This window comes from Stylophora pistillata, chromosome 2, assembly GCF_964205215.1.
Source record: "Stylophora pistillata chromosome 2, jaStyPist1.2, whole genome shotgun sequence".
In the NCBI taxonomy this organism is placed as follows: Eukaryota; Metazoa; Cnidaria; class Anthozoa; order Scleractinia; family Pocilloporidae; genus Stylophora; species Stylophora pistillata.
The window spans coordinates 19692771-19717757 of record NC_142520.1 but is presented as its reverse complement, the minus strand read 5'-3'; the positions used below and the strand labels follow the sequence as shown (position 1 = coordinate 19717757).

Below are 24987 nucleotides of genomic sequence, written 5' to 3'. Positions count from 1 at the left end.
ATAGAAGGAACCAAGAGACGCACAGAGATCGGCAGAAGACGAGACGATAGAGCCATCAGGCTCTCTCAGCGCAGAGATATGACGGTCAGCGGAACGTTTTTTCTCGAGACGAAGAAAATACTGCGAGGAAGACTCACCCTCCTCAACCCATCGGACTCTCGCACGCACCTGAGCCCCCCTCGCAGCATGGGAATCAAGCCGGGCAAGCTCAGAACAAGCAGACCGCCAAGGGTCAATGCAGGAAGTAATTCCAGAATCAACTTTGGCCTGAAGATGCTGGACAAGACGTACCAGGGCATCTCTGGATGAAGATGTTGTGCGGGCTTTATTTGCACAAAAGCGGATAGTAAGCCCCTTGATTTTACTTTTCCCACGATCCCACCACTTAGCTAGAGAAGGAAAGCGGGGGATGGCAAGGCGCCAAGCAGACCATTCATCACGGACTAGTTGCCGATAGTCCGGATCGTCGAGGATGGAAGTATTCAGCTTCCAGTAGCCTGGGCCAGGTGGAACGGCATCGGGAACAGACAGAGATAAACACAAACCGCGATGGTCCGAGAACGGACACACATACACGGAACAAGACGACACTGATGGGACCCACGCAAATGGGACCCCAAAAAGGTCAATACGCGACGCTAAACTGCCATTCCACCTGGTCCAGGTGAACCCAGGAGTAGTGGGGTGGAGATAACGCCAGATGTCAATGACGCAGGACGCCTCAAAAAGATGGTTTAGTGTGGGAGAACTATCTCCAGACAAGGAGGCGGGGTCTGGGCCACGCCTATCTCGAGCCCTATCAAATACAGCATTGAAATCTCCAGCAAGGACCGTAGGGATGGAAGGGTCGATCTTTGAATGAAGGCCATCGAAAAACAGGTCTCGTGCAGGGTTGCAATTAGGAGCATAGACACAGACAACTCGGAAAATTTTATCATGAAACGAGAATTCACATTGTAAGAAACGACCATCAGCAGACCAAGACTTTAGAAGGGAGATAGAGGGACGATAGAGAACAACACACCCACAAGAGTGAATAGAACCCGGGGCTAGCACAGACAAGAAACCAGACGAGGAAAACCACGATGAACATTCAGTTAAGGAAACACAATGAGTCTCCTGAAGGCAGATAACATCCACCTTCACCGGGAGAGAGCGCAACCATTGCACGAGACCATCACGCTTCGACCGGTCCCTGATGCCATTGACATTCAAAGTAAGGAGAGACAAAGCCATGAGGAAGAGATGGATGACCCTCATGAAAGCCAGGGCTGGGGCTGGGGTTTCCCCTTCCTACTGGGAAGATTGGGGACAGCCCTCGTACGCTTAGAGACCGTACTCGCCAACTGAGTATGAGAAGGAACCATGACACGTTTCTTAGAGCGTTTCCTGGAGACAACTTCAAAACCGTCCGATGACATGCTCCTCGTGAGAGGAGAGGAGAATTCAGAAATATCAGGAGACTCTGAGCCCTGAACAGGGGTAGAGTCCTGAGAGGAGAATTCGGTGATATCATCATCGACATTAGTGACACTTTGGCCAACACTAGTATTAGTGGTACTTTGACCAGACTTAACTATTTTACTGGTACTTTGACCAAACTTAACTAATTTACTGGTACTTTGACCAGACTTAACTATTTCACCGGTACTTTGACCAGACTTAACTAAAGAACTGGTACTTTGACCAGACTTAACATTATCAATAAATAATTCACTGGAATTAACTAAAGTACTGGTACTTTGACCAGACCTAACATTATCAATAACTATAGGACTGGTACTTTGACCAGACATAACACTATCATTAACTAAAGGACCGGTACTTTGACCGGACTCACTATTATTAACTAAACTGGTGTTTTGACCAGCGATACTATTATTAGGAACACTATTTATTTCTGAGGCCTCAGATTGTTTAGGAACGTTATTTAGATTACTGATTTCATTATTACTGGCTTCGCCAGGAGCAGAGATAACCATTTCTTCAGACGGAAGATCAACAGATTCGTTGGGTGGACAAGGAACGTTACCCGGCAGATTTGCCACATCTCCAGAAGAAATGGGCGGGAAATCAGCGGCCGGGGGAACAACATAGGGCGTAGAGCCCCAGACATTTCCGGTACGGCGGGAAGGGCAGTTACGGGCGAGATGACCAGCTTCCCCACATTCCCTGCATTTTCCATTGAAGGGACAGTCAGCAGCTTTATGACCCATGGTTTTGCAGATAGAGCAGAATGGCTTGATACCACGATACCAAATGCGCACAGGGTAACCGTCAATGGTGATTTGTGCGGGGATAGGTTTCTCCATGGACATGGTCAGAATTCGTGATCCAGTAAGAAGATGTGGACGCCCCATGAAAGCCTGACGTTTGCAGAAGAAAACTTTGCCAAAGGTCTTGAAGTCCTCGCACAGGATCGCGTCATCCCCTTCAGCGGGGTAGTGATGGATATAGACGAGCGTGTGTGGACGATCGGAATTGGTGACACTACATTCCACACCATCGAGATTTATAAAACCGGACTCAACAAGACTCGCCATATCGTCAGGATCTTTGAAAGTGAGGCGAATAAGGCCTCCCGGAACGAACTGAACCGCAGATAGTCTATTAAGGTCGATTTCCTTTTCCAACATTTTAAGAACAGCTGGTCTAGGGTGGACCGTAACTGCCGCCGTAGCATGGACAACACAAGTTCTAGCACATATTAACATTTTGAAAAGGAATAGGAAGAGAGAAAAAAAACAAAAAGGAAAGAAAGGAGAGAAAAAGGACTACAACAATTGCCAAAAAAGGCAAAAAAGGCAAAAAACCCACCAAGTTCAGCAAAGCTGAAACCTGGATGGGTTCCCAACAAAGTTCGGCCCCACCAAAAAAAACCAAAAACGAGATGGGTGACCGAAAACAACAAGACAAAAAAGACTGGCGTTCCACTCCCGGCAGGTACTTAGCACAGTCGAATAAATTTGAAAAATGAGAGAATACTTACAAATCCTTTGCCCACGATGAGGTTTCGGACCAACACTTTACCTTGCAAAGATGAAATCCCGCGTCAGTTAAGTAGGGCGCACACTGTTTCGACCTATGTGGGCCTCATCAGTGCAGTGCTAATGCTAGGATGGAGGAGAACCAATGTGGTCACCCCAAACGATCCAACCTTTGTGGTATCGTCTAAGCCATGCCAGAGTGCTCAAACTAGAGTACACTAGCGAGCATGCGCAATTGCAGAGCAATGACTCCTCCTAGTTAGAGTGCTCAATTTGGACATGAAAGCAAAGCTTTGTATGCCAAAGAGCTATATCTAACTGCAGACAGTACTGTTTCGGCCTTCTGGGCCTCATCAGTGCAGTGCTAATGCTAGGATGGAGGAGAACCAATGTGGTCACCCCAAACGATCCAACCTTTGTGGTATCGTCTAAGCCATGCCAGAGTGCTCAAACTAGAGTACACTAGCGAGCATGCGCAATTGCAGAGCAATGACTCATCCTAGTTAGAGTGCTCAATTTGGACATGAAAGCAAAGCTTTGTATGCCAAAGAGCTATATCTAACTGCAGACAGTACTGTTTCGGCCTTCTGGGCCTCATCAGTGCAGTGCTAATGCTAGGATGGAGGAGAACCAATGTGGTCACCCCAAACGATCCAACCTTTGTGGTATCGTCTAAGCCATGCCAGAGTGCTCAAACTAGAGTACACTAGCGAGCATGCGCAATTGCAGAGCAATGACTCATCCTAGTTAGAGTGCTCAATTTGGACATGAAAGCAAAGCTTTGTATGCCAAAGAGCTATATCTAACTATATATATATAGATATATATATATATATATATATATATATATATATATATATATACAGCCAAAAACTAACGATAAAATTCCGACGTTTCGGCGACATATTGGCGTCATTGTCAAGGAAAACTAAATTAAATATGCGATTTCAAGAATAACTAATAAGAATTCTAAACCCTAACCCTAACTCTAATCCAGAGTCACTAATTTGCAAAGGTCAGCCAAAGACCTTGGCGCGAACTGAGTCTGATTGTACGTTCAAACACAGTCCTAGTTTTTTAATGGGTAACATCTCATTAAAGAGACAATCAGACTTGTTATGGCAATTTTTCAACACCTTAAAACAATTGTGAAAGTCATCTGGAATCCTGCCCGCGTGTCTACAGTCATAGTGTTTGCGCACTGACGAGGTCTTTCCTCTATATCCATCAACGCGTACGAAGAGATGGCCACGGGTGTATCCGACATAACCAGCATCGCACTGGTCACATTTGAAGTTATATACAACGCATCATTGATCAATAAGCATTAGGCTTTGGTTCGCTTGTCGGAAACTCCTGGGCAATCTTGCGGTTCATAAACACTGGTTGGACAATGGTCTGGAGTTTCACACTGAGATCTTTTAACTGTGTCTTAACTATGTTAGTTGACTCCTGGTCTTTAATAGAGGGTCTGGCAAGCCGAGTGGTGTTTGCAGTCGTAGATTTTAACCGCAATGAAGACTGTGATGCCTGATTTTTCTACAGCAAGGGACCTCCTCAACACCCTCAACCACACCCACCCCGCCATCAAATTCACTATGGAGGTCGAAAATGATGGAATGCTCCCCTTCCTCGGTATTCGACTCCTAAACCAAGCGCCCCACATTGAAACTAAAGTGTTCATGAAACCAAAAAACGGCAGTCTGCTCCTCCATTACCATAGGCATGTTGATAATAGGTCCACGCGCGGCCTTTTGACAACTATCCTCGATCGCGCATATCGCCTGTCCTCGTCACGGTCTTACTTCACTGAGGAGTGCGAACGACTGTAGTCTTTGTTGTCTAAACTGAGGTTTCCCTTGCAACTTGTGGACTCTACTTTTAAAACCTTCCTAAACTTAAGGATCGCTGACCAGTCTTCATTGCGTTAAAATCTACCACTGCAAACACCACTCGGCGGGTAGGATTCCGGATGACTTTCACAATTGTTTTAAGGTGTTGAAAAAATTCCCTAACAAGTTTGATTGTCTCGTTAATGAGATATTACTCATAAAACAACTACGACCGTGTTTGAACGCACATTCGGACTCCATTCGCTCAAAGGTCTTGGCTGACCTATGCAAATAAGTGAGTCTGGATTCTTAGTTACTCTTGAAATCGCATATCTAATTTAGTTTTTCTGGACAATGGCGCCAAGATGACGCCGGAACGTCGGGCTTTTATCGTTAGTTTTTGGCTGTATATGTTTATCGAAAGCATTTTTCATTAAAAAATAATAGTAAAAGGATTGTCAAATTGTGACATTAGGCGCTGCAACTTGCATACAACTTTACTACAGTAGACTAATAACAACTTTAAACTTTAACGTCTCTTACTTTGACATGCATCGTGTTGTTATCATTTCAATTATTTTGTCCCAGCTCAGCCTTTTATAGTTCAGATCACCAGTGACATTGGATTCATGAAAACGTTCCCCAGCACTTCGAATTTCAATATTGGAAATGATATGCTATAGTTAGATTTCAAACGCAAGTGCTTCAAACAAACTTTGTGAGGCTTTCTTATTATTATTCAATCAATGAAAAAGAAAGAAATTACTTTGTTATCAATCATCTTTGTCTTAGCTTGTAAAAATCACTGTTTTGCCGATTTTTTTTTTTTATATCTATATAATTTCGTTCTCAATGTTCTAGCGATGCACCTTTTAAAATTTCCTTTTCTTTTCTCAAATTCCAGAACTCTGGACACTAATCTGATGTGCTGTCACCTTGATCTTTTCAAAGAGAATGCCGATTGCGAATATTCCTTCAATGACAACTTTGCAAGCTGTCAATCCATGTTCCGCAACCTTGCTCCAAGGAGAAGTCTTTGGGCTGTCGGCCTGCTGTCGTTGTTTGGCTCTCTGTTTGTAGTTGGGTGGCAGTATTTTTTCCCTGATAGCAATGTGGTCCAGTCTATCATGTTGGTGAATCTTGGTATATCAGATGGCATCATGGGTATTTACCTTATCATTATTGGTATAAAAGACCTACAATGGTCAGGGGAATACTACATGCACGACTATAAGTGGCGCACCGGTTGGTTTTGCCATTTCAATGGCGCCATGTCTGTCCTTTCAAGTGAGGTGTCAGTTATGATGATTTCTCTGATTGCATGGGACAGGCTCAATAACATTGTGTTTCCTTACACGTTTGCAAAAATTACACCGAGGCAGACTCGTGTAATGTGCGCATTGATCTGGCTGGTGGGAGGCATTATGGCATTCCTTCCCTTGTCTGGAATGCAATACTTTGGTGACTGGTATTATGGCAAGAACGTTGTGTGCCTGCCCCTGCAACTTTCCCCGCAATTACAAGAAGGCTGGGAATACTCCACTTCTATCTTTATCATGCTAAATTTTTCTCTGTTCATCTTCACTATGGTGGCTTATGTTACCATCTTGTTGAAATCGTGGTCTTCAAGCAGACGGCTCGGTGCGCATGGAACTGTTCGTGAAATACGAGCAAGAGCACAAAGTGCACAGGCCAAAAGAGAAAGGGAACTTGCCAAGAGAGTCTTCTTTATTATTCTTACCGATTTCTTGTGTTGGATACCCATAATTGCTATTGGTATCAAGTCGCACGTCGAGAAAACGTTTGATCCACCTGGTGATCTGGCGGTGTGGATTGCAGTGTTCGCCCTGCCGATCAACTCAGCTATCAACCCGCTGCTGTATACCCTTTCTACTCCACAGGTAACATTTTTCTCTTTCTTTGAAATAGGATAAACTTTAATTTTTAGCTCCATAGACACGCTGCAAGATAATTAATTGAGACAAAAACCGATAGATGGTCCCCAGAGTTGTTGGCGATAATTTTACTTCGACGACGGTCTCTTTTTTTTTCATGACGGACAAGAAATACTTTAAAACCATCAATTTTAATTCGAGGATTGCTTTTTTTTGCAAAATAACCCGAAATGGAGACAAAAGGGTAACATATAAAAATACAGTAAATGATCTCACAGCCTTTTTTTTTGTTGCTTTCTTTTTAACGTTTGATCATACCCACGAGTCCATTTTTCACTAACAAGCGGATAAATTTCTAATGTATAGGTGCAAGCTGTGTTGAAACCAAAACTGAGGAAGCTGTGGGCCAATGTTCAATCTATTTTTCGCTTCAATGGACAAAATGAAAAAGGTTCAGTTTTATGTTTCATTTACATATACTATAAGGTTTTGAAAGGGGATAAAGGTGAAATAGGTTTGAAATGGTAGAAGAGACATTGTTTCCAATAAAAAGGTAAATAATTGAAGCCACAGAGGTGTAAAAAGCAAAATGTGAAAACAGGATTATTATTATTAAGATCATAAAGTGTCACAGTAGAAGTAGGTAGGAAGAAATCAGTCAAAGGAGTGGCTTTGAATTCAAAGGTAGAGTTGGGGACAAAGGACTTAATGAATAAATTCAATAGGGGCAACCACGCGATTTGAAATCATGATTTAATTTCAATTTATGGACGCTGGTATCTTTAAAGATAGTTGTTAGGAATATTGAACTAACGGGATTCAACTTGTAAACTTGCTGGAATTATAAATATGAGCGGAAATTTCTAAACTATTCTTAAAATATAAATAGATTAACTTCTGTCTCTAGTTCCAAGGCGAAGATACAAATCGGCTCTTTCGCATTATTTTTCAAAATCAATATTTGGAAAAGCTCGACATTAGTTTTTTTCTCCGGTTTGAGAAGTTCACTACAAATTTATTGTTTTTTCATGGCACAGAAGAAGCAGGAAAAGATCAGCAGAGACAGTTGGGAAATGAAGATGAAGGCGCTAACAAAGGTAAAATATGAGTATTTCCAGTGTAATTAAATATAAAAAGCTTTCTCCCCTTTTTGGCAGGGTTCTGCATGTTATAAATCTCTTTCGTTTCTTTTCTTCCCTTTCGTAGTCCTATTTTTTTGTTGCACTTTTATCCTCATAGGAGAACGGATTATAATGCATGAAATAAAACACAACGAGATCCCAGAAGTAGAAGCCCCTAAACTGCCTGCTCCGCAACCAGGTCTGTACTCCATCTGTATACTTATTTATTCGTGTTTTTCTCGTTGCCATGTTCCCAGCAATAACGTAGCTCCATTTTCTGCCTTTAAAAGTACACACAACCCACAATTCTTCTATTCGCTCCGACGAAGGGCTAACGCTCGAAACGTCAGCTTTTGTAATCGTTACGGTGGCCAATTTACCATTTCAACTTTGTCGATATATATATCTTATTAGATGTTTTGTTGTGTGGTATCGTTGAGTATTTTTACGAGTTGTGCCGTATTTTGACGACCCCGTAGGGCGAGTCAAAATGCAAATAACACGTAAAAATACTCAGCGATACTACACAACAAAACGCCTAATAAGTTATTTATTATCCAACACGCCAAACTGTTATTTCTGTGCGACGAATCTCACGGATTTTATTTACGGGGAGTGCGTGACAGAAGTATGCGAAGCGGAACAGAATTGGCCCGTTGTTGTGTCGCAGTTTTTATTTTCCTTATAAAATGAGGAAATTTTCTGGTCGTCAAGCTGTTTTTCTTCGTTCGATTGATCTAATGAACTTGGACCTATATCTGCCAGTAATTCTGACTCTTCTTCGTCGGAAATATGATTCAAATTGTCCGCCACTTGCTTTTTTTTTTCGTAACTACAATCCAATTCTTCGCGCGCGCGATGCGAGAAAGCTTTTTTAACCGGTATTACAATAGACGAGTACAAATACGGCGCGATATTTTTACTCGTCTATGGTGTTATTTGTACTCGTCTAGGTGTAGTTAGATAATAAATCCAAATTATTTGTATACTTATTTACACTGATAAGTCATTTCACACTTATTAAAGTGGACAATGAAATGGGAAAGCTCTGAACTCAATAATTCCTATTAGAATTCATTAATCTATGAAACGGTAGGTCTTGAAAATATTGATATATCTAGATGGAAACCATAGGATTTTTTTTTTGCTCTGATGTATTACGTATGCGCACTTTTAAAAGGTAAAGATTAAGCTTTGGTTTCCTCATATGACATGATTGGGAAGAGATTTGGTGTTATCATCCCTTTAGATAAGTAACATCTACCTTTTATTGTCTGAGGAATTTATCCTCGTTATCCATATGGCACAGATCTAGTTTGAGGTATTGACAATAACCATTCAATGTTTCAAGTTTTCGAACTTATTAAATGATAAATAGGTCTAACTAAAAAATAACTATATGCTCCATCGATAGCAATGGTATTCATCCTTTTGTCCACTTAGGTTCGGTTGAATTAATTGCTCAGCTTCAGCAGATGCAACTCGAGGCAAGGAGTGTGAATAAAAAGACAGACCTTAAACTTGAGTTAAAGAAAACTGCTTCAGACAAGGGCTTCAGAATTGTTGACAATGAAGGATCAGGAAATTGTATGTTCTATGCTTTATCAGATCAACTGGAAATTGCTTTGGGAATCAAAATCAAACATGGCGAATTAAGACAAATATTGGCCCAGTACCTCAGAAAAAACCCTGAACTAGTAAGTTGACGTCTTATACTCTATGTTAACCACTCGCCTCAGTAAATACTTACCCCTATTCACTTTTATTTCGAAGAATAGTTGTTTAATATTTCTGGATTGCCCGTAAAAAAACGCTGTGTGGTTCAAGATTTTTAGTAGAGACCATGTCCGGGTCACGGATGAATTTAGACCTCCTTGTAATAAGGGCTTTATCCTATGAAGAACGCAGGCAACCCAAGGTTTTTTAAAGTACGTTGCACTTGAATCTCCCCCAGATAGGTCAATACTAATTGGATAACCTTGACTCTGGATAAGGTGGACACCAGATATTCGATGTTTCAAAAGGGAAAATGCCGGAGTTGAGACCGCTAAATCCAATGTAGATCCTTATGTTCGTTACTCTGATTGGTTATTATCCGCACTTACTGTTATTTAGTATCTCGTTGTTTATTTACTCATACGATGACTCCTTCCAACGTACTCAACTTGGTCCATTGTACCATTAACTTTACACTCTAAGTTTTGTTCACTATTTCACTACTCTCACAGCCGGATGAGACAGATCTGTTTCACTTCGTCCATGGACATCAATCATGGGCTGATTACTTAACGTACATGGAACAAGATGGCGCTTGGGGTGACCATGTTATTCTATATGCCGCCGCAAACTGCTACAAAACTTGCATTCATGTGGTCAGCAGTCTTTCCCCTGCTCATGATGTCATTTTACGGCCACAATGTCCTGTTGACAAAAGCAGGACACTTGTGTTGGGACACATCCATGAAGTACACTATATCAGCCTTCATACCACACAAGGTACAATTCTTTACATTACACATAGTAAATGAGGTGTGGGTTTATAATGATAATTTTTGTAATCATCTATATCACACAGGAGGGAGGAGGTGACTCTTTTGTTCTCTGGTATAAGTCGCCGTCAAATGGTCACTGCCAATGTGAACGTCACATAGCCACACTGGAAGCGCTTCGTTAAGTTTCTCAGTGGAACCTTAGGATAGTACTAGGAGCTTACAAAGAAAATGACATTACGGGCTCCTAGTGGGCTATTGACTAATTCTCTATGAGTGTACAAGCTTTGCCCTTCATATTGTGAATTTTAACAGTGCAGTGTCTTGTGAAAATATTTGGTTGCAATATCATCATTACAATTCGGAACGAGTGCAGCTAACCGGCATATTTACTTCTGCGCGTGTCAAAACAAACCAAAACGTACGTCGTTTTTTCTATAAACTTTGAACAAATCGGCCTCATAAAAGGAAATCTTTTTCCTTCTTTATGTAGGATTATACTTATTGCTGATGAATCATTTGACTCCTCAATCCTTTTAATCCTTAAAGAGCAAATGCGGCCGAAAATGGAACATTTTCGAAATATCGTGGCAGTGGCCAAAAAATCGATTCGGCTCATATCCTCAAGTTCGGTGGACCTTACAGTGAAACAAACCACTGAATCCCTCGTTTAGCTGAATATCGATTTATTTTCGAGAAAATCGATAATAACGCCAAAATGCCATTTTAGTAGCTCAAAATTTCAGACGAGTCTCGGAGTATCGCGCACCAATGAAAACGCTTGGACCGATAAAAAGTACCAAGTCTTGAAAAGCAAATATAGTAAAATTTAGATTGACAACAATTTGAGCAATTCTTGATTGTTTGTATACACAATCTAATCGAATCCATCCGTCCTTCTTCTGACTAGATGGATCATGTCTACTAACGGTCGGTCGATATATCGGCCGACTATCGGTCGATATGTCGACCGATAGTCGGCCAATATATCGACCGATAGTCGGTCGATAGTCGGCCGGTACTCGATCGATAGTCGGCTGGTAGTCGACCGACTCGCGACCGATAGTCGGTCGCTAGCCGTGTCGACCGATACATTTTTACACTATCGATACTCGACCGATACTCGACCGATACATGACCGATACTTGACCGATACATGACCGATACTTGACCGATACATGACCGATGCTTGACCGATACAGCGATCGATAGTCGGCCGGTAGTCGATCGATAGTAGGACGGCAGTCGGCCGACTGTCGATCGATACATTCTTACACCATCGATACTCGACCGATACTCGCCCGATACATGACCGATACATGACCGATACATGACCGATACTTGACCGATACAGCACTTATGCTTGACCGACACTTGACCAATACTCATCCCCCTGAGGGAGGGGGCTATCCTATGATAAGAGATGTAAACTTCTAATGAATAATACGACTACCTCATACTTAGGATGTAAATTTTGTATCTGCATTTGGAATCCAATTTAAATTTCTCTTTGCGCGTGTCGCCTCCTTCAGCGAATTCCAAGGCCTCACAGCAAAGTAATATATTTCTCATGGGTTACGTAACCCTTGCCTCGGGGTGTTGCTTGTTATGTTTTTACAATTGCTTCATTAGCAGTATATTCTTTCTTAAAAAATGTAAGTTTCACTTTGTTAGCTGTAATATACAGTTTCTTTTAGAGAAGTATGAACAATCTTTCTCACAAGTTTGAGATAAATATTTTCTTCTGATTCTGCCGTCTGTGAACTAAATCTCGCCTACACTTTCTTGATCTCTGTTCACTTAAACATTATGTTTATTTTTAAGACAACTACTTGTACTTCTCTATTTTCTTTTCATAACAATGTCAATGATCACAATCCTGGATCCAACAATGATTTCATTTTCCTTTTCATCTTCCAGTGAGTTGTTTAGGAAAGTTCTCATTCAGTTCATTTTATTAAAAATAAAATCCAATGCGAAACAAACCGTAGCACTCAGAGTTATTCACTTAAAACCTACCGAGGGACTTTTTTCATGTGGATTCCATTTCATCATCCTCCTTTTGACCAGTTTCAGCTCCGATTGCTCTTTTTATTTTTTTTCTTTTTGATAAATTTATTTAAAGCATTTTCTTACTTTTACATATAAAACAGGAATTAAAAAAAAGAAAAACTAAAATAACAAAAAAGGCAATCAGGCACACGCACACACATCCGTAGAGAAAGAAGAATACACACACAAAAAGTAGTTAAAGCAAATATATCTCCCCAGTATATAAGGCACGGCGTTGTGCTTTTGAAACGTATGGTAAAAATAATGCGAAGTCCGCCTTTAGGCTTGGCTAAATCTATTTCAACAATAGAGTGTTTCTATCTAGGAACTTTCGGCTCATAGTTGCCCCGCGCAAATTTGATGTTCTTAAAACAAATATTTTCCCAAGAAGCGAAGCATCGAGGCCAAATATGCTGGTTTTAAGAACATCAAATTTCCAAGGGGCAACTATCAGACCTTTATAGTTCACCACTAAATTTTCTCCGATTCTTATTGGTTTAAATTGATGAGGTGACGCGATAGTGTTCATCCGTGGAGAGACACTATCAGCCCTTTTAGTTCATCGCTAAATTTTCTCCGATTCTTATTGGTTTAAATTGATCACGTGACGCGCTAGAGTTTATCCGTGGAGAGACACTGTCAGCCTTTATTATCCAACTACACTTCAAAAGGTACAAATAACGCCATTGACGAGTACAAATATCACGCGGTATTTGTACTCTAGAGTACCGGTTAAACAGGTTTTCTCGCATCGCGCAAGCGAAGAGTTGAATTGTAGTTAGGAAAAAAATGGCCGACAATTTGAATCATATTTCCGACGACAAAGAGTCAGAATGGCAGGCAAATATACAGCCAAGTTTATTAGATGAATCCAATGAAGAAAAACAGCTAGACGACCTGGAAATTTCTTCATTTATTGAATAAAATAGAAACAGCAACACGACAACGCGCCAATTCCTTTCCGCTTCGCATACTTCTGTCATGCACTCCCCGTAAATAAATATCCACGAAATTCGCCCGCACTGAAATAACAGTTTGGCGTGTTGGATAATAAATAACTTATTAGACGTTTTGTTGTGTAGTATTGCTAAGTATTTTTACTCATTGTATTTTTTTAATTATTTTTTCTCATTTTTTTAAAGAAAGTTTTAAATATAGACTAGTGAGAAGCACTTCTGCGAACAGTAGTTTTAAAACTTTTATTTTCCTACGCGTTTTGTCTAACTGTCGTAGAATTCTTTAGGGATTTTTACAAGTATAACTAAACACCTGTATTTATAAGCCAAATTTACAGGGGCCGATGACCGTAAAGGCTTGGCCGGACTTACGAACAGGAACAGGCGAAGTTGTGAAAAAGTTGTGAAAAATTTAACACGTGTAAGACAAGGTGAGAAATATGTTTTGGTAGCCACGGTAACTAAAACCGTTTTGGAAGCGACTGCGACTTAGAGGCTATCCTTTTTAAGTTTTTACTACGAGAGGGAGACTTGGATCTCCCGGCCGCCTAAACATAAATCTCGGCCAAGCAGGACTCTTGTCTTTAAGATTACGTTCAACTGCAGTCATGCCCGTATTAAGAAGGTTATCAGTAATATTCTGCCAGACTTAGATTGTACTGTGTGTTACATGAAAACTGTAACAATAGCTAATCTATATAAGTAAGTTTTTGGGGGCCACGGTTTTAGCTAAAACCATGGCCTCCAAAATATATTTCTCACCTTAGCTTACACGTGTTAAATTTTTCACAAATTTCTCACAACTTCGCCTGTTTCTCTTCGTAAATCCGGCCAAGCCTTTACGGTCATAGACCCCTGTAGCTTTGGCTTGTAAATACAGACGTGTAGTTATACTTGTAAAACTCCCTGAAGAAGTCTACGACAGTTAGACGAAACGCGTCAGAAAATAAAAGAAGTTTTACAACTATTGTTCGCAGAAGTGCTGCTCACTAGTCTATATTTAAAAAAATATATTGAAAAAATAAAAAAAAATTAATAAAAAAAAAATTAAAAAAAAAAAAATTATTAAAAAAATACGGCACAACTCGTAAAAATACTCAGCGATACTATACAACAAAACGTCTAATAAGATATATATAGTACCCGTCCGCGGAAAATACCCGGATGGTTAGTACTCATCCGTGAAAACTTTTGAATGGTTTGACGGCAGCGAAGTTAGGCAGATCGGAAAAGCAGTGACTTTTTAATTCTGACAGGTAGAACGTATTATTTAGCAAATGTACGGTTGCGAATTATTGACATTTGTGACAGGTTGTACGCATGAATAAATATTTGATTGATCTGCCTTTAGTGGGTTTTGACTAGTTTTCCACTGGCGGGCGGAAGAAAATTCAGTGGTGAATAATAAAGACAGTAGAGTGTTTATGTCTCAGAACTATTTAAACAGTAGAGTGTTTCTGTCGAGGAACTAACCGTGCGGTAAAAAGATCTGTTGAAGCCTCCTTAAAATAAAAACGTATTCAGCATGGATTTCATAATCCTCTCTTTGGGGTGTTGCGTGATATGTTCTTACAATTGCTTTTTTATCGGTAGGCTATATCTTCGAGTTGTCATTTACATTCATTCGCGTCTTACAACCTGTCCTTCGCCCTCAAAATAAAATACCCATTGCATAGGTATTGTCGTTTTTATGCTTTAGTATAACATCTTTTCTGGAAATGACTGTAGACAGTCTCATCCACAGTGAACTAATTGCATCACAAGGAGGCTGAGGAGAGAGATGAGAGATCGCGCTCACATTTCTTTGGAGGGAGAATGGTAGGAGGCTCTGCGCGATAAAGAAGGGATATAACTGTTACTCCGCGTTCGAGAGGTTTAGACACGAATTTTAGGTGCTGCAAAAATTTTAGGTGCTGCACGACTTCCGCTTCTGTTTGCAATTGTTTTAAAAACCATTGGTACTGTCCTCCCCAATAGACGATGTACAAGATATATACCGGTTACTACAAGATATATACCGCTTACTACAAGATATATACCGGTTACTACAAGATATATACCTGTTACTGCAATTTCTCATCCGAAAAGAAAATTACATTCTAAAACTCAAATTTGGAGATGGGTTTTGAGTGCATTCAGTTCATCAAAAACTTAAGTGACTATCTCTCCTTTGATCTTAAAAAAGGCACCATTTTTTCAGGAGGAACATGAATTGAAACCTGGAATTACTTTCGCGCTAAGAGGGTAGTGAAGTAACATTCTTGTTTCAACTTATTTTTCTTCAAGGATTTTTTTTTCCTTTTTGTTTCCCAAAAATTAGCTAAAAACAAAATACTTGGACTTATGAAATATTCCTCAATCTCGTCCCGTCCCCCATTCGACTTTCTACTTTCCTACAAATAAAACTAATGATGATAATGGTGATTACGATAATAACTGATTCACATTGATGCTCGGCATTCAATCATTAGTTTTATTACAGCATAATATAAATATGTTTTTTTTTACAATTTAAAAGTGGATGTTGGATAAAAGGAGTAATATTTGGTTACTCGTTCTCATTTTGAAAAAGTTGCAACAACCTTACTGCATAGCATTCTAATTTCATAATCATCTACATTCAAAGCCTAAAGAACAGCAACAACAAACCAAAATTTCTCACAACTAAGTTATCTTAAACATTTTCTTGGCACACATTCAAAGGTTTTCTTTTCGGTGTACTTTTCTTTAAAGCCTAACAACAAATAATCTGTTAATAACGCATTTATTGTAGGATGCACATATTTTAAAAATTGAGTAATTTGTTATGTGGTGCAAACTATACCAAGAAGCACATGAAATAAAACGTTTAAACCCCTCTGCATAAGAACCTCAATAGCCTAATATTTGAAACAGGTTATTATTTGATATAAAACTAAAGGGTGCACACCTGTACAAATAAGATAGGTCAGCATTCTGGACTTCTTGGGAGAAACAGATTTATTAAGTTTTTCTAATTACATGCCGGTGAATAGTGGGGGGGGGGGAGGAGCTCATAAAAATACGGGGCGGGGAGGGTACGGGAGGCTGAAGAGGAACGGGTGGGAAGCGGGAGAGAAATTCAAAACGCTAATTGGTTAGCTAGAAAAAATTAATGTATGTAGGGCAAGAGCATTTTATTAGGTCTTAACACAAGTCAGTATTTTACGGTGTAGTAAAAGGTCTTTACATCGAAGAATAGTTCGTTGCAAATTATCGAGGGAACGTTCTGCAAAATTAGGAATAGAACTTTCGTGGATTAATTTAACGTTTGATACTGGCCAGTTAGGTCACGAGGCATGAAAACGATTGATGATGATTGACCAATTAAGAAAAAAGCTGTTTTGCATAATGTACATATTTTGTGGGTTAAATTCGACCTCACAAGCTTAAACAAAAGCCTTTTGTTGTTTGTTGTGCTGAAGGAACTGTGCCGAGACTCGGCGAAGATGGAATTGAAATCGTCGCAAAATTATCGGCGTCTCGAATAAGCAGCACCAGGGGAGAGAGGTTGGGAAGTCGCCCACGAGGGCGCTGTTCACACAGGGGTACTCAAAGGGGAAAATGCCCTTCACTATGGGGTAAAGGTTTATTTTTGGATAAAGGTTTATTTCACAAATACATACATGGTAGCCCTCTAAGGGCTGAATTGCGTATTTCCAAAAATTGTAACAGAATATCTAATAGTATGACTACTGTAAGAATAATAATAAGCCTAAAAGTGAAATTGAATACTGTAAAATGATAAAACCTATCATTAAAATTATAAAGCTATATTTATATAACATCATGCTCAATACAAGATCTCATTATAAAATATGTCCCTGAACCTATATGTTTTCCACATTGGTGTTTCGAAACGCCTGCATCCTCTTAGATGGTAAGACGACTTATGGGCTGAGGGTAAAAGATTTCTTAACCAGTTACTCTTGTCATTTAAAATAGAATTAAAGGTCTTCTTACAAATATTTTCATTGTAACGTTCAATGCTTGGTAGTTTAGTGCTGACTAAAGCATCGCTGTAGTCTATCACTGGGAAAATAACAGCCAGCGCCCTTTTCTGGATACAAGTTGGTCTTGCAGCGAGAACACTGGCGGCGCGCTCGGCTTTCAACAAAAGGTTGATAGTTTTAAAAATATCTAGTTTCACTAGATAGTTTTACTAGTAACGTTAAAAAAAAACCAAGTAAAAATGGATTTTGCCAAAAAACTTCTAAGGAATTAGAATAACGCTAAGTTAAACTGCTGGACTAACAAAAATCAGTGATGTTTGAGGGTTGCCGTTCTACTTTAGTCTTCCGGTGAAAACACAGGCGGCATGCTCGGCTTTTAACAAAGAGGTGATAGTTTTAAAACTATCTAGTTTTACTAGTAACGTAAAACAGAATTTAGGAATTGAGAATTGAGAAATACGCTAAGTTAAGTTGCTGGACTAAAACAATCAGTGATATTTGAGGGTTGTCGTTCTACTTTAGTTGCAGATTAATAATGTCGTTGGTCTATAATCTTAAGAGTTCAACTATTATGAACTAAAGTCTAGTCTAAGTTGGAAAAACCATATCTATACCCTAAAACTAAGTAAAACTGTCGGTCTAATTGCGAGGCTAAAACATTTCGTTCCTAATCGAACTCTTCTTGATATTTATAAATCCCTCATTGCACCTTTTATAACGTATGGATTAACTTCTTGGGGAACTGCCTCTAAGACCTTGTTAAATGGTCTCCTTGTCTTACAAAAACGCTTACTCCGTCTTATTCACTTTGCCCCAGTAAGGGAACATGCAATACCCTTTCAGTATTTTTGGAAGGAAAACTTATTCCACTAGAATTACAGTATTATGATAAAATTGCTAATTTAATGTACGAAGTCAATGCTACGTCTGCACCAAGTAATATTTCGAATTTGTTTTCGAGAATTTCCAGCGTTCACTCTTACGGCACGCGTTCATCAATGTGAGAGCATTTTTATACTAAAAAAAATCTGCGCTTGATGTTAGAAATAAGGCTTTTTCACCTGTTGGCGTTAAAACCTGTAATGGGATACCAACTAGCCTCAAAAATTCATCCAAGAACTCTCTTAAAAAATCCATACTAAAAAATTAATGGATATTCTACCAACTGAAAACTCCCATGTTGAAATGCATATCATAACTTCAATACCCGCACTGGCCTTCATACAAATCATATCAATATGACTTTCCCAGCTCAGTTTTTCATCTATCTGAACTCCCGCGCATTTATGTTTAAGTTCGTGAAACGGGTAAGTTGTTTACCACAACGGATTGTTCGGTATTCTTATTGTTCAAATTATACGAGGAGCCAATAAACATCAATTTAGATTTACAGGGTGCATTTGAAGTTTGTTTTCTATGCCTTTTGTACACATGATCTTCGATATGATCAGTAATTTAATCGATACTTTACCGACACTTAAACGAAACTTGACCGATACTTGACCGATACTTGGCCGATACTGGGCCGATACATGACCAATAGTTGATCGCTACACATCGGTCGACATATCGGCCGATAAATGACTGATGTATCGGTCGACTATCGGTCAACTATCGGTCGATATGTCGACCGATAGTCGGCCGATAGTCGGTCGACAGTCGACCGATAGTCGGCCGATATGTCGACCGGGACGGCCGTCAGTAGACATGATCCGACTAGATTAAAAATAGGTCAAAATAAACACGTTATTTAACTGTGAACTAAACAGAATAATTTACCGGAAATCTGGCTTTTGGAAGGCAAATTGTACTTCTTTCGATCTTAGAAGGACCTTTCGGAGAAATTAGTCAGTGCGATTTAATTCAGTTTTAAAGTAAGATAAAATGCACAGATTTGACGGAGCCGTCAGTTGGTCGAAAGTATACACATGCACACGCAAACTCGACTGTCTCGCATTTGAAATCCAAACTACAGCTTTTTGAACAAAATATCCACTTACCCTCCACGTTGCTGTAAAAAATCATTATCAGGAGGTGTTGACTATCCTTCCAAGTTATGTTGCTATTGTGAGAGCGATGCAATAGTTTCCGGACTGCAATCCTCTATATTGATATAGTTATAGCAGATCTACGGAACTGATGATAAGTGATTGAAGGTTAAGGTGCCTACGGGAACCCTTTTTAATGGAGGAGACTTATCGTTGGTGTACATTGATACAAAAGTAAAATATATATAGCAATTGGTTCGATTTCAGTGAGCACATTATCTAGCTTTTGATAATGTTAACATACATTCCATTTAAAGTTATTAAAAAAAGTCTGACTGAAAGTTAGCCCGCCCAGCTTCGTGTCAGTCTATGCGTCGATACAGCAACTGTGGCCGGTTTCAGTGAGCCAATCACCTTACTTTAATATTTACAGTAAAAACCACCTTATCTATTTGACGGCAATAGTGTTAGCCTGCACAATGACTATGAAGGTTACATTATAATTGTATTCTATACGTCACTCTCAGAGTGCTCATACTTCATTTAAACCAATAACTTTGTTATCACACAGCAGGAAAATCTGAGGAGCAACTGGAGAGTCAAGAGATTCTAGGGCAAAGCTGCAAAGGTAAAGAAGAAAATCGTTTTTACTTGGTCAATCAAGATATCAAGGCTCTATATGAGTTGCTATAGAATATTTCAGATTTGGTAGAAACTGAAAAAAAGAGGTCTTAAAATTCTTAGATAAAAACACGACTGAGTGACTGAACACTCATGTATCTTTTATCAAGAGAATCTACGGGTAGGCCTTGCATATGCACTTACATATACCTTGACGCAACAGAGATAGCGGTGACCGGGTAAATTGGTGGCCCCATAGCAAATGCTTTAAGAGGTCCTAGAATTTACCTGTGACCGTTTCAACGCTCTCGAATAATCAGTTATGTTTCCAAAATTTCGATCACGTGGTCGAACAAACATCAATGGGTTAGTATAATTTGCTCAGGTATTTCTGGAGGTCAAGAAGGAGGAAAAAAACCTGACACTGAAGAGCTAACTGAGGAAGGTAAATATGAGGTTTTTTTCAAGGAAATGTACATTGCTTAGCATAACTTTAGTTTACTTACGCATGCAATTCAAGCTTATTATTATCATTATAATTATAATTATTACTATTAGCTTTATTATTATTATTACTATTATTAATAATATTGATATTATTTGTCACTCAAGAGTTTAAGGCACTCATTCAGTACACGAGAAACAGAGACAATGATGATTGGGTAAATTAGTGACCCTCCAGCAAAGGCTTTAAAAGATGGTCAAAGTTTATCTCTGACTGTTTCTACGTTCTCGAATAAGCATTAATCTTCCTAAAATCTCGATCACTTCGTAAATTGTAAGTATTAAACTAAACATCAATCGTTGAGTTCAATTTGTTTAACATGTATTTCTTCAGGTCAAGGAGAAAAAAAGCCTGACACTGAAGAGCTAAGTGAGGAAGGTAAATATGACGTTTTTTTAGGAAGTGTACCCTGCTTAATATTAATATATTTCTGCATACAATTCAAGCGTGTTATAATTATAGTTATGATTAAGATCATTTCTATTATTGCAATTATTGCCACTATTATTGATATGAATATATTATTATTATTATTATTATTATTATTATTATTATTATCATTAATATTTCAGCCAGGGAATCTGAAGAGAAAGTGGAAAGTGAAGACACTCCTGACACTGAAGAGCTAACTGAGGAAGGTAAAAACTTTTATTTCTTAGGAACTGTACATTGTTTAACATAACTTTAATTCATTTCTGCGTACTGTTGAAGTTTATAATTATTACTATTATTATTATTATTATTATTATTATTATTATTTTTAATATTCTATCTATTTATTCTACTTATTTCAACCAGAGTCAGCAGATTTTTAAATACATTTTGTTTTGAGATCTTCCTTAGCAACCTATTACTAATGTATTTGCATTTGAAATTTAGTTATTTTCGACATATGAAAATATAAAGAGCTATAAATTCCATTGTAAATAGATTCTATCACTTGAAATAAAGTTACAGTTCCTCCTCGGTTTTTTTTTTTTAATATTCGTATTATAAGATTGCTACTACCTTAAGATCATTATTTCTTATGGAATTAACGGAAGACTGGGCAAATTTAATGGCTTAATAGAGGGGCAGGGTTTTAAATGGTACTTATACTTTTTTTTGTAATTCAGAACTTTGTTATCCCACAGCTGGCGAATCTGAGGAGAAAGTGGAGAGTGATGAAACTCCAGTACCTAGTGAGAAAGGTAAATGACAGGAAAGCTTTTTATTGGTCACTTCAGAGGTTAATGCACTAAATCAGCTGTGGAAGCATATCTTTCATCTTTCTAGTCACTGGAAAAATCAGTGATTCTTTAATAAGTTCAGGTAAGAGACAAGATTGAAAGACTGAGTACTAGTGTCCTTTTTTTGTCAAATACAGAACTTTACGAAGCCAAAAAAGTTGAACAAGAAGAGAAGGGGCTTGAGCCTGCCATGGAGATTGCAGATAAGGGTAAAATTCCTAATAAATCAGTCAATGTACACTCAAAGCAGTTATATCGTGAATGATAATCAGTCCAACTTATCGCCTGAAGAAAGTCGAAAAAAGAAGTCCCTGAATTGAAAGCACAAAACAGAACACTTGAGAATTATTATGCGTCGTCACAGTGAAGGGCCAGAAACTGTCTTGAAGTACTGAAATTCAACATTGTCACATTTGAATTTGTGGAGCTGACCTACTTTTTATAACATTTATAGCTTTACAGATATTTGCTCGGATATACAATACATAGCTGCCACGTGGTACATCTCATTAAATCCAAAAAATGGTTATGACAAGGTGTACCTCAATTTTTAAGACATTTCAACACAGACAAGTGAGCATTGTGTTTGAATTAATAGATTCATAACATGGTAACTTAATTTGTACATATTTCTATCTCTTTTTGTAACAAGGTGAAGAAAAAGTGTTTGATACCAGGCTTTAGCTCTCTGTAAACGAGCCAAGGTAAATGTTTATTATGCTTGTTTTAATATTGAAACCACCGACTGACGGGGTTCGGAAACAAAGCTCATGAAAAATGTTGTGTTTTGATTCATATCGTGAGATTGTTAAAAGTTTGGAAAGACTGGAAAGCCGTAAGACTACATCAACTTATCGGGCTAATGACTGTAAGGCTGACCGAGCTGTCTATCTAACTGCTGTTGTGACCATCAGGTTTAGTTTTTGTCTGAACTTTTGCCAGATTGTCTGTCTGACTGTATGCTAAACCAGTTGGCAGGGTAATCGCCTGACCCAATTTTTTGGCTGCCTGCCTAGAACAGACAGCCCAAGCGGATTGGCGACCTTCTGATTGTCTGATCGGTAGATCAAGTAACCAACTAATTAGATATGTTTTGCTATCGTTTATCAATGTGCTTTTCTTCTTTTTATCAGTAAAGAGACCGTCAGGGCTGGAGAAAGGAATAAAAGAATTCACCGGGGAAAAAAAAAGTGTTTCTAGTAATCATCACGTACAGTGTCTGTGAAAGTATCTTAGTGAACACAATCTAACAAGTTTTCTTTTCCCCTGATCTAGTCATAACGTAAATTAGTTAGCTTGTTCACTAAACTTTAGATTCAATATAACTTGGATATATCAACAAAGTTGAAGTGGTAAATTGGCCACCGTAAAGATCACAAAAGCTGACATTTCGAGCGTGAGCCCTTCGTCGGAGCGAAGGGCTCACGCTCGAAACGTCAGCTTTTGTGATCGTTACGGTGGCCAAATTTACCACTTCAACTTTGTTGATATATCCAAGTTATTTCGTTACGCCTACTGACGCAGCCCCAAACAGTTTCTTTCGAAACTATCAGCCTTTATTCATTTATATTCAATAGCAGGGTATAGTTAATATTAATATTGGGCGCCATCTCTATTTGTCGGCAATTCTGTCTTTATTTCCGAATTCAATTGGTCTGTTTCTTTTCTTTCTTTATTTATTTTTTTGCTCAGTTCCGATATGTCTAACTAAGTGATTATGTAAGTCTATTGCTTTCAGCATATACTAACATGACCTGGTTTGTAGAAAACAGATCAGAAAGTGTAATTTGATAAAATAACATATATCATAATGGCAAACGCAATTGTTTAACTCTTAGATTGTGTATTGACAGCTAAGTGTTATAAGTATCTCTAGTTTAGGAAACAAACAAGCACTATTTGAGAAAAAAATCAATATAATCTTGAGGAAAATACGTCGATCATAGCGGATTTAGTAGCATAACAAAGCTCTGTGGCTCATTCTTAACTCAAAACAAGTTTGGGAGTATTTTGTACTTAAAGTGCATTTTAAATCTAAAAAGAGCAGTATTTAGAATGACTATAAAACAACTTTTTCGGTTCATATGGCAGATGCTTAGTAGTATCCTAGTAATCTAAATAGTTCATTTCTTAGAACTCTTTGACTCGTTTACAAGCATTTTCAGTTAATGAAAGTAACGGAAACGGTTATTTGAGACTGCAGATTATATCAAAGAACTTAGGAAAAGTTTATGGTCAAGACTTTAGCTATGAGAAGTTAGATAACGATAGCCTACGTAACTTAGTTCCACAACTCGTCTGGCGAGCAATCGAGCTAAGTGTGGAGTTTTTTGTTTGTTTGTTTGTTTTGTTTTGTTTATTTTGTTTCTGTTTTTTTTTTTGCTTTGCTTTGCTTTGATTTGCTCTGCTTTGTTTTGCCTTGCTTTGTTTTGTTTTGTTTTGTTTCGTTTCATTTTGTTTTATTTTTTTCATTGGTATCTCTAAATGGAAAGAAAAATAATAAAAATGAACAAAAAAGGAGAAGATTTTACTAAATAGCACATCACTAGTTAGTTTTCAGGCTTTAATTGATATCAGTAGCTCATTTTTGCAATCGTTATAACTTAATTTCAATTTTTTAGAGTAACGTAGACGTAAAGTGAATTTTAAGTAGATGACTTCTACAAACGTTTGGGTAATTAAGTCAGTTATAAGTTAATGATAGGACAACAATATGAATAGCTTTTTTGCACAAATTGATTGCGAGTATTTTGCACTCAAGCTGCGAGTCGAAATATTGAGTTTCATGGGTATCTCTAGTTGAAAAGTAGAAAAATGAATAAAACCAAAAACAGCATGGCAAAAAAAAGTACTCAGGATAAGACATCGCTTACTAGAGATTTCGTAGTTTATCAATAACCTAGCTTATTTGTTAGATTTCAAACTCGCTTGGGAGCATGACAGGCAAAAGGACTTTAAGTGACGTCCAATTATACTACGCTTATATTATTGATATTTCTCTCAAAAATAAAATGATAATAATATGATAATAACTAATTAAGTAAATAAAAAGGTCTAAGAATATCACTCCGTTAGATATTTGGTTGTGTTTCAAGTCTAATTTTGTAGTTCATTTCTAGATTGTTGAACTCATTTTGAGGATTCTAGTTCATTGTAGCACGTGGTATTCAATCTGTTTGATAATATGGTTCAAATGCGATCATCAAACAAGGCTGTTACATAAGAATAATTTGAACGTGAAAGTGGCTTTTGGAGGGACATGGCACCGAGTTTAAAAGATTGTACCAAGTTATTAAGTTGTCAACGAGGGAGTCAGATCATCTTTAATGTAAACCAGAGCC

General features: G+C 38.4%; 3 protein-coding genes across 3 annotated transcripts in view; all 3 read left to right on the top strand.

Moving 5' to 3' along the window:
* Window positions 1-24987, top strand: part of LOC111347678 (uncharacterized) — a 724620-nt gene that overhangs the window by 546234 nt on the left and 153399 nt on the right. The window lies entirely within an intron of this gene.
* On the top strand, window positions 6244-19984 carry LOC148737632 (uncharacterized). Its single transcript, XM_088747829.1, has 6 exons — window positions 6244-6720; window positions 7622-7811; window positions 7954-8034; window positions 9279-9532; window positions 10064-10331; window positions 19863-19984. Exons 1-6 carry the CDS (start codon window positions 6244-6246, stop codon window positions 19982-19984), a joined length of 1392 nt encoding a protein of 463 aa, XP_088603955.1.
* Window positions 20066-24952, top strand: LOC148737631 (uncharacterized). Its single transcript, XM_088747828.1, has 8 exons — window positions 20066-20093; window positions 20298-20357; window positions 20751-20795; window positions 20990-21055; window positions 21551-21607; window positions 21784-21855; window positions 22299-22350; window positions 22780-24952. The coding sequence occupies exons 1-7, from the start codon at window positions 20066-20068 to the stop codon at window positions 22328-22330; spliced, it is 360 nt and encodes a 119-aa protein (XP_088603954.1). The 3' UTR covers window positions 22331-22350; window positions 22780-24952.

What these genes read in the sequence shown, in the direction of transcription:
- LOC148737631 (XM_088747828.1), top strand. Translation starts at nt 20,066, where the DNA reads ATGTATCTTTTATCAAGAGAATCTACGG. An exon ending in TGAAGAGCTAACTGAGGAAG is followed by an intron (nt 20,358 to 20,750) that starts GTAAATATGAGG and finishes GTATTTCTTCAG; the next exon opens with GTCAAGGAGAAAAAAAGCCT. An exon ending in TCCAGTACCTAGTGAGAAAG is followed by an intron (nt 21,608 to 21,783) that starts GTAAATGACAGG and finishes TGTCAAATACAG; the next exon opens with AACTTTACGAAGCCAAAAAA.
- LOC148737632 (XM_088747829.1), top strand. Translation starts at nt 6,244, where the DNA reads ATGGCATTCCTTCCCTTGTCTGGAATGCAATACTTTGGTGACTGGTAT. An exon ending in TCAGAAAAAACCCTGAACTA is followed by an intron (nt 9,533 to 10,063) that starts GTAAGTTGACGT and finishes CTACTCTCACAG; the next exon opens with CCGGATGAGACAGATCTGTT. An exon ending in CAGCCTTCATACCACACAAG is followed by an intron (nt 10,332 to 19,862) that starts GTACAATTCTTT and finishes GTTATCACACAG; the next exon opens with CAGGAAAATCTGAGGAGCAA.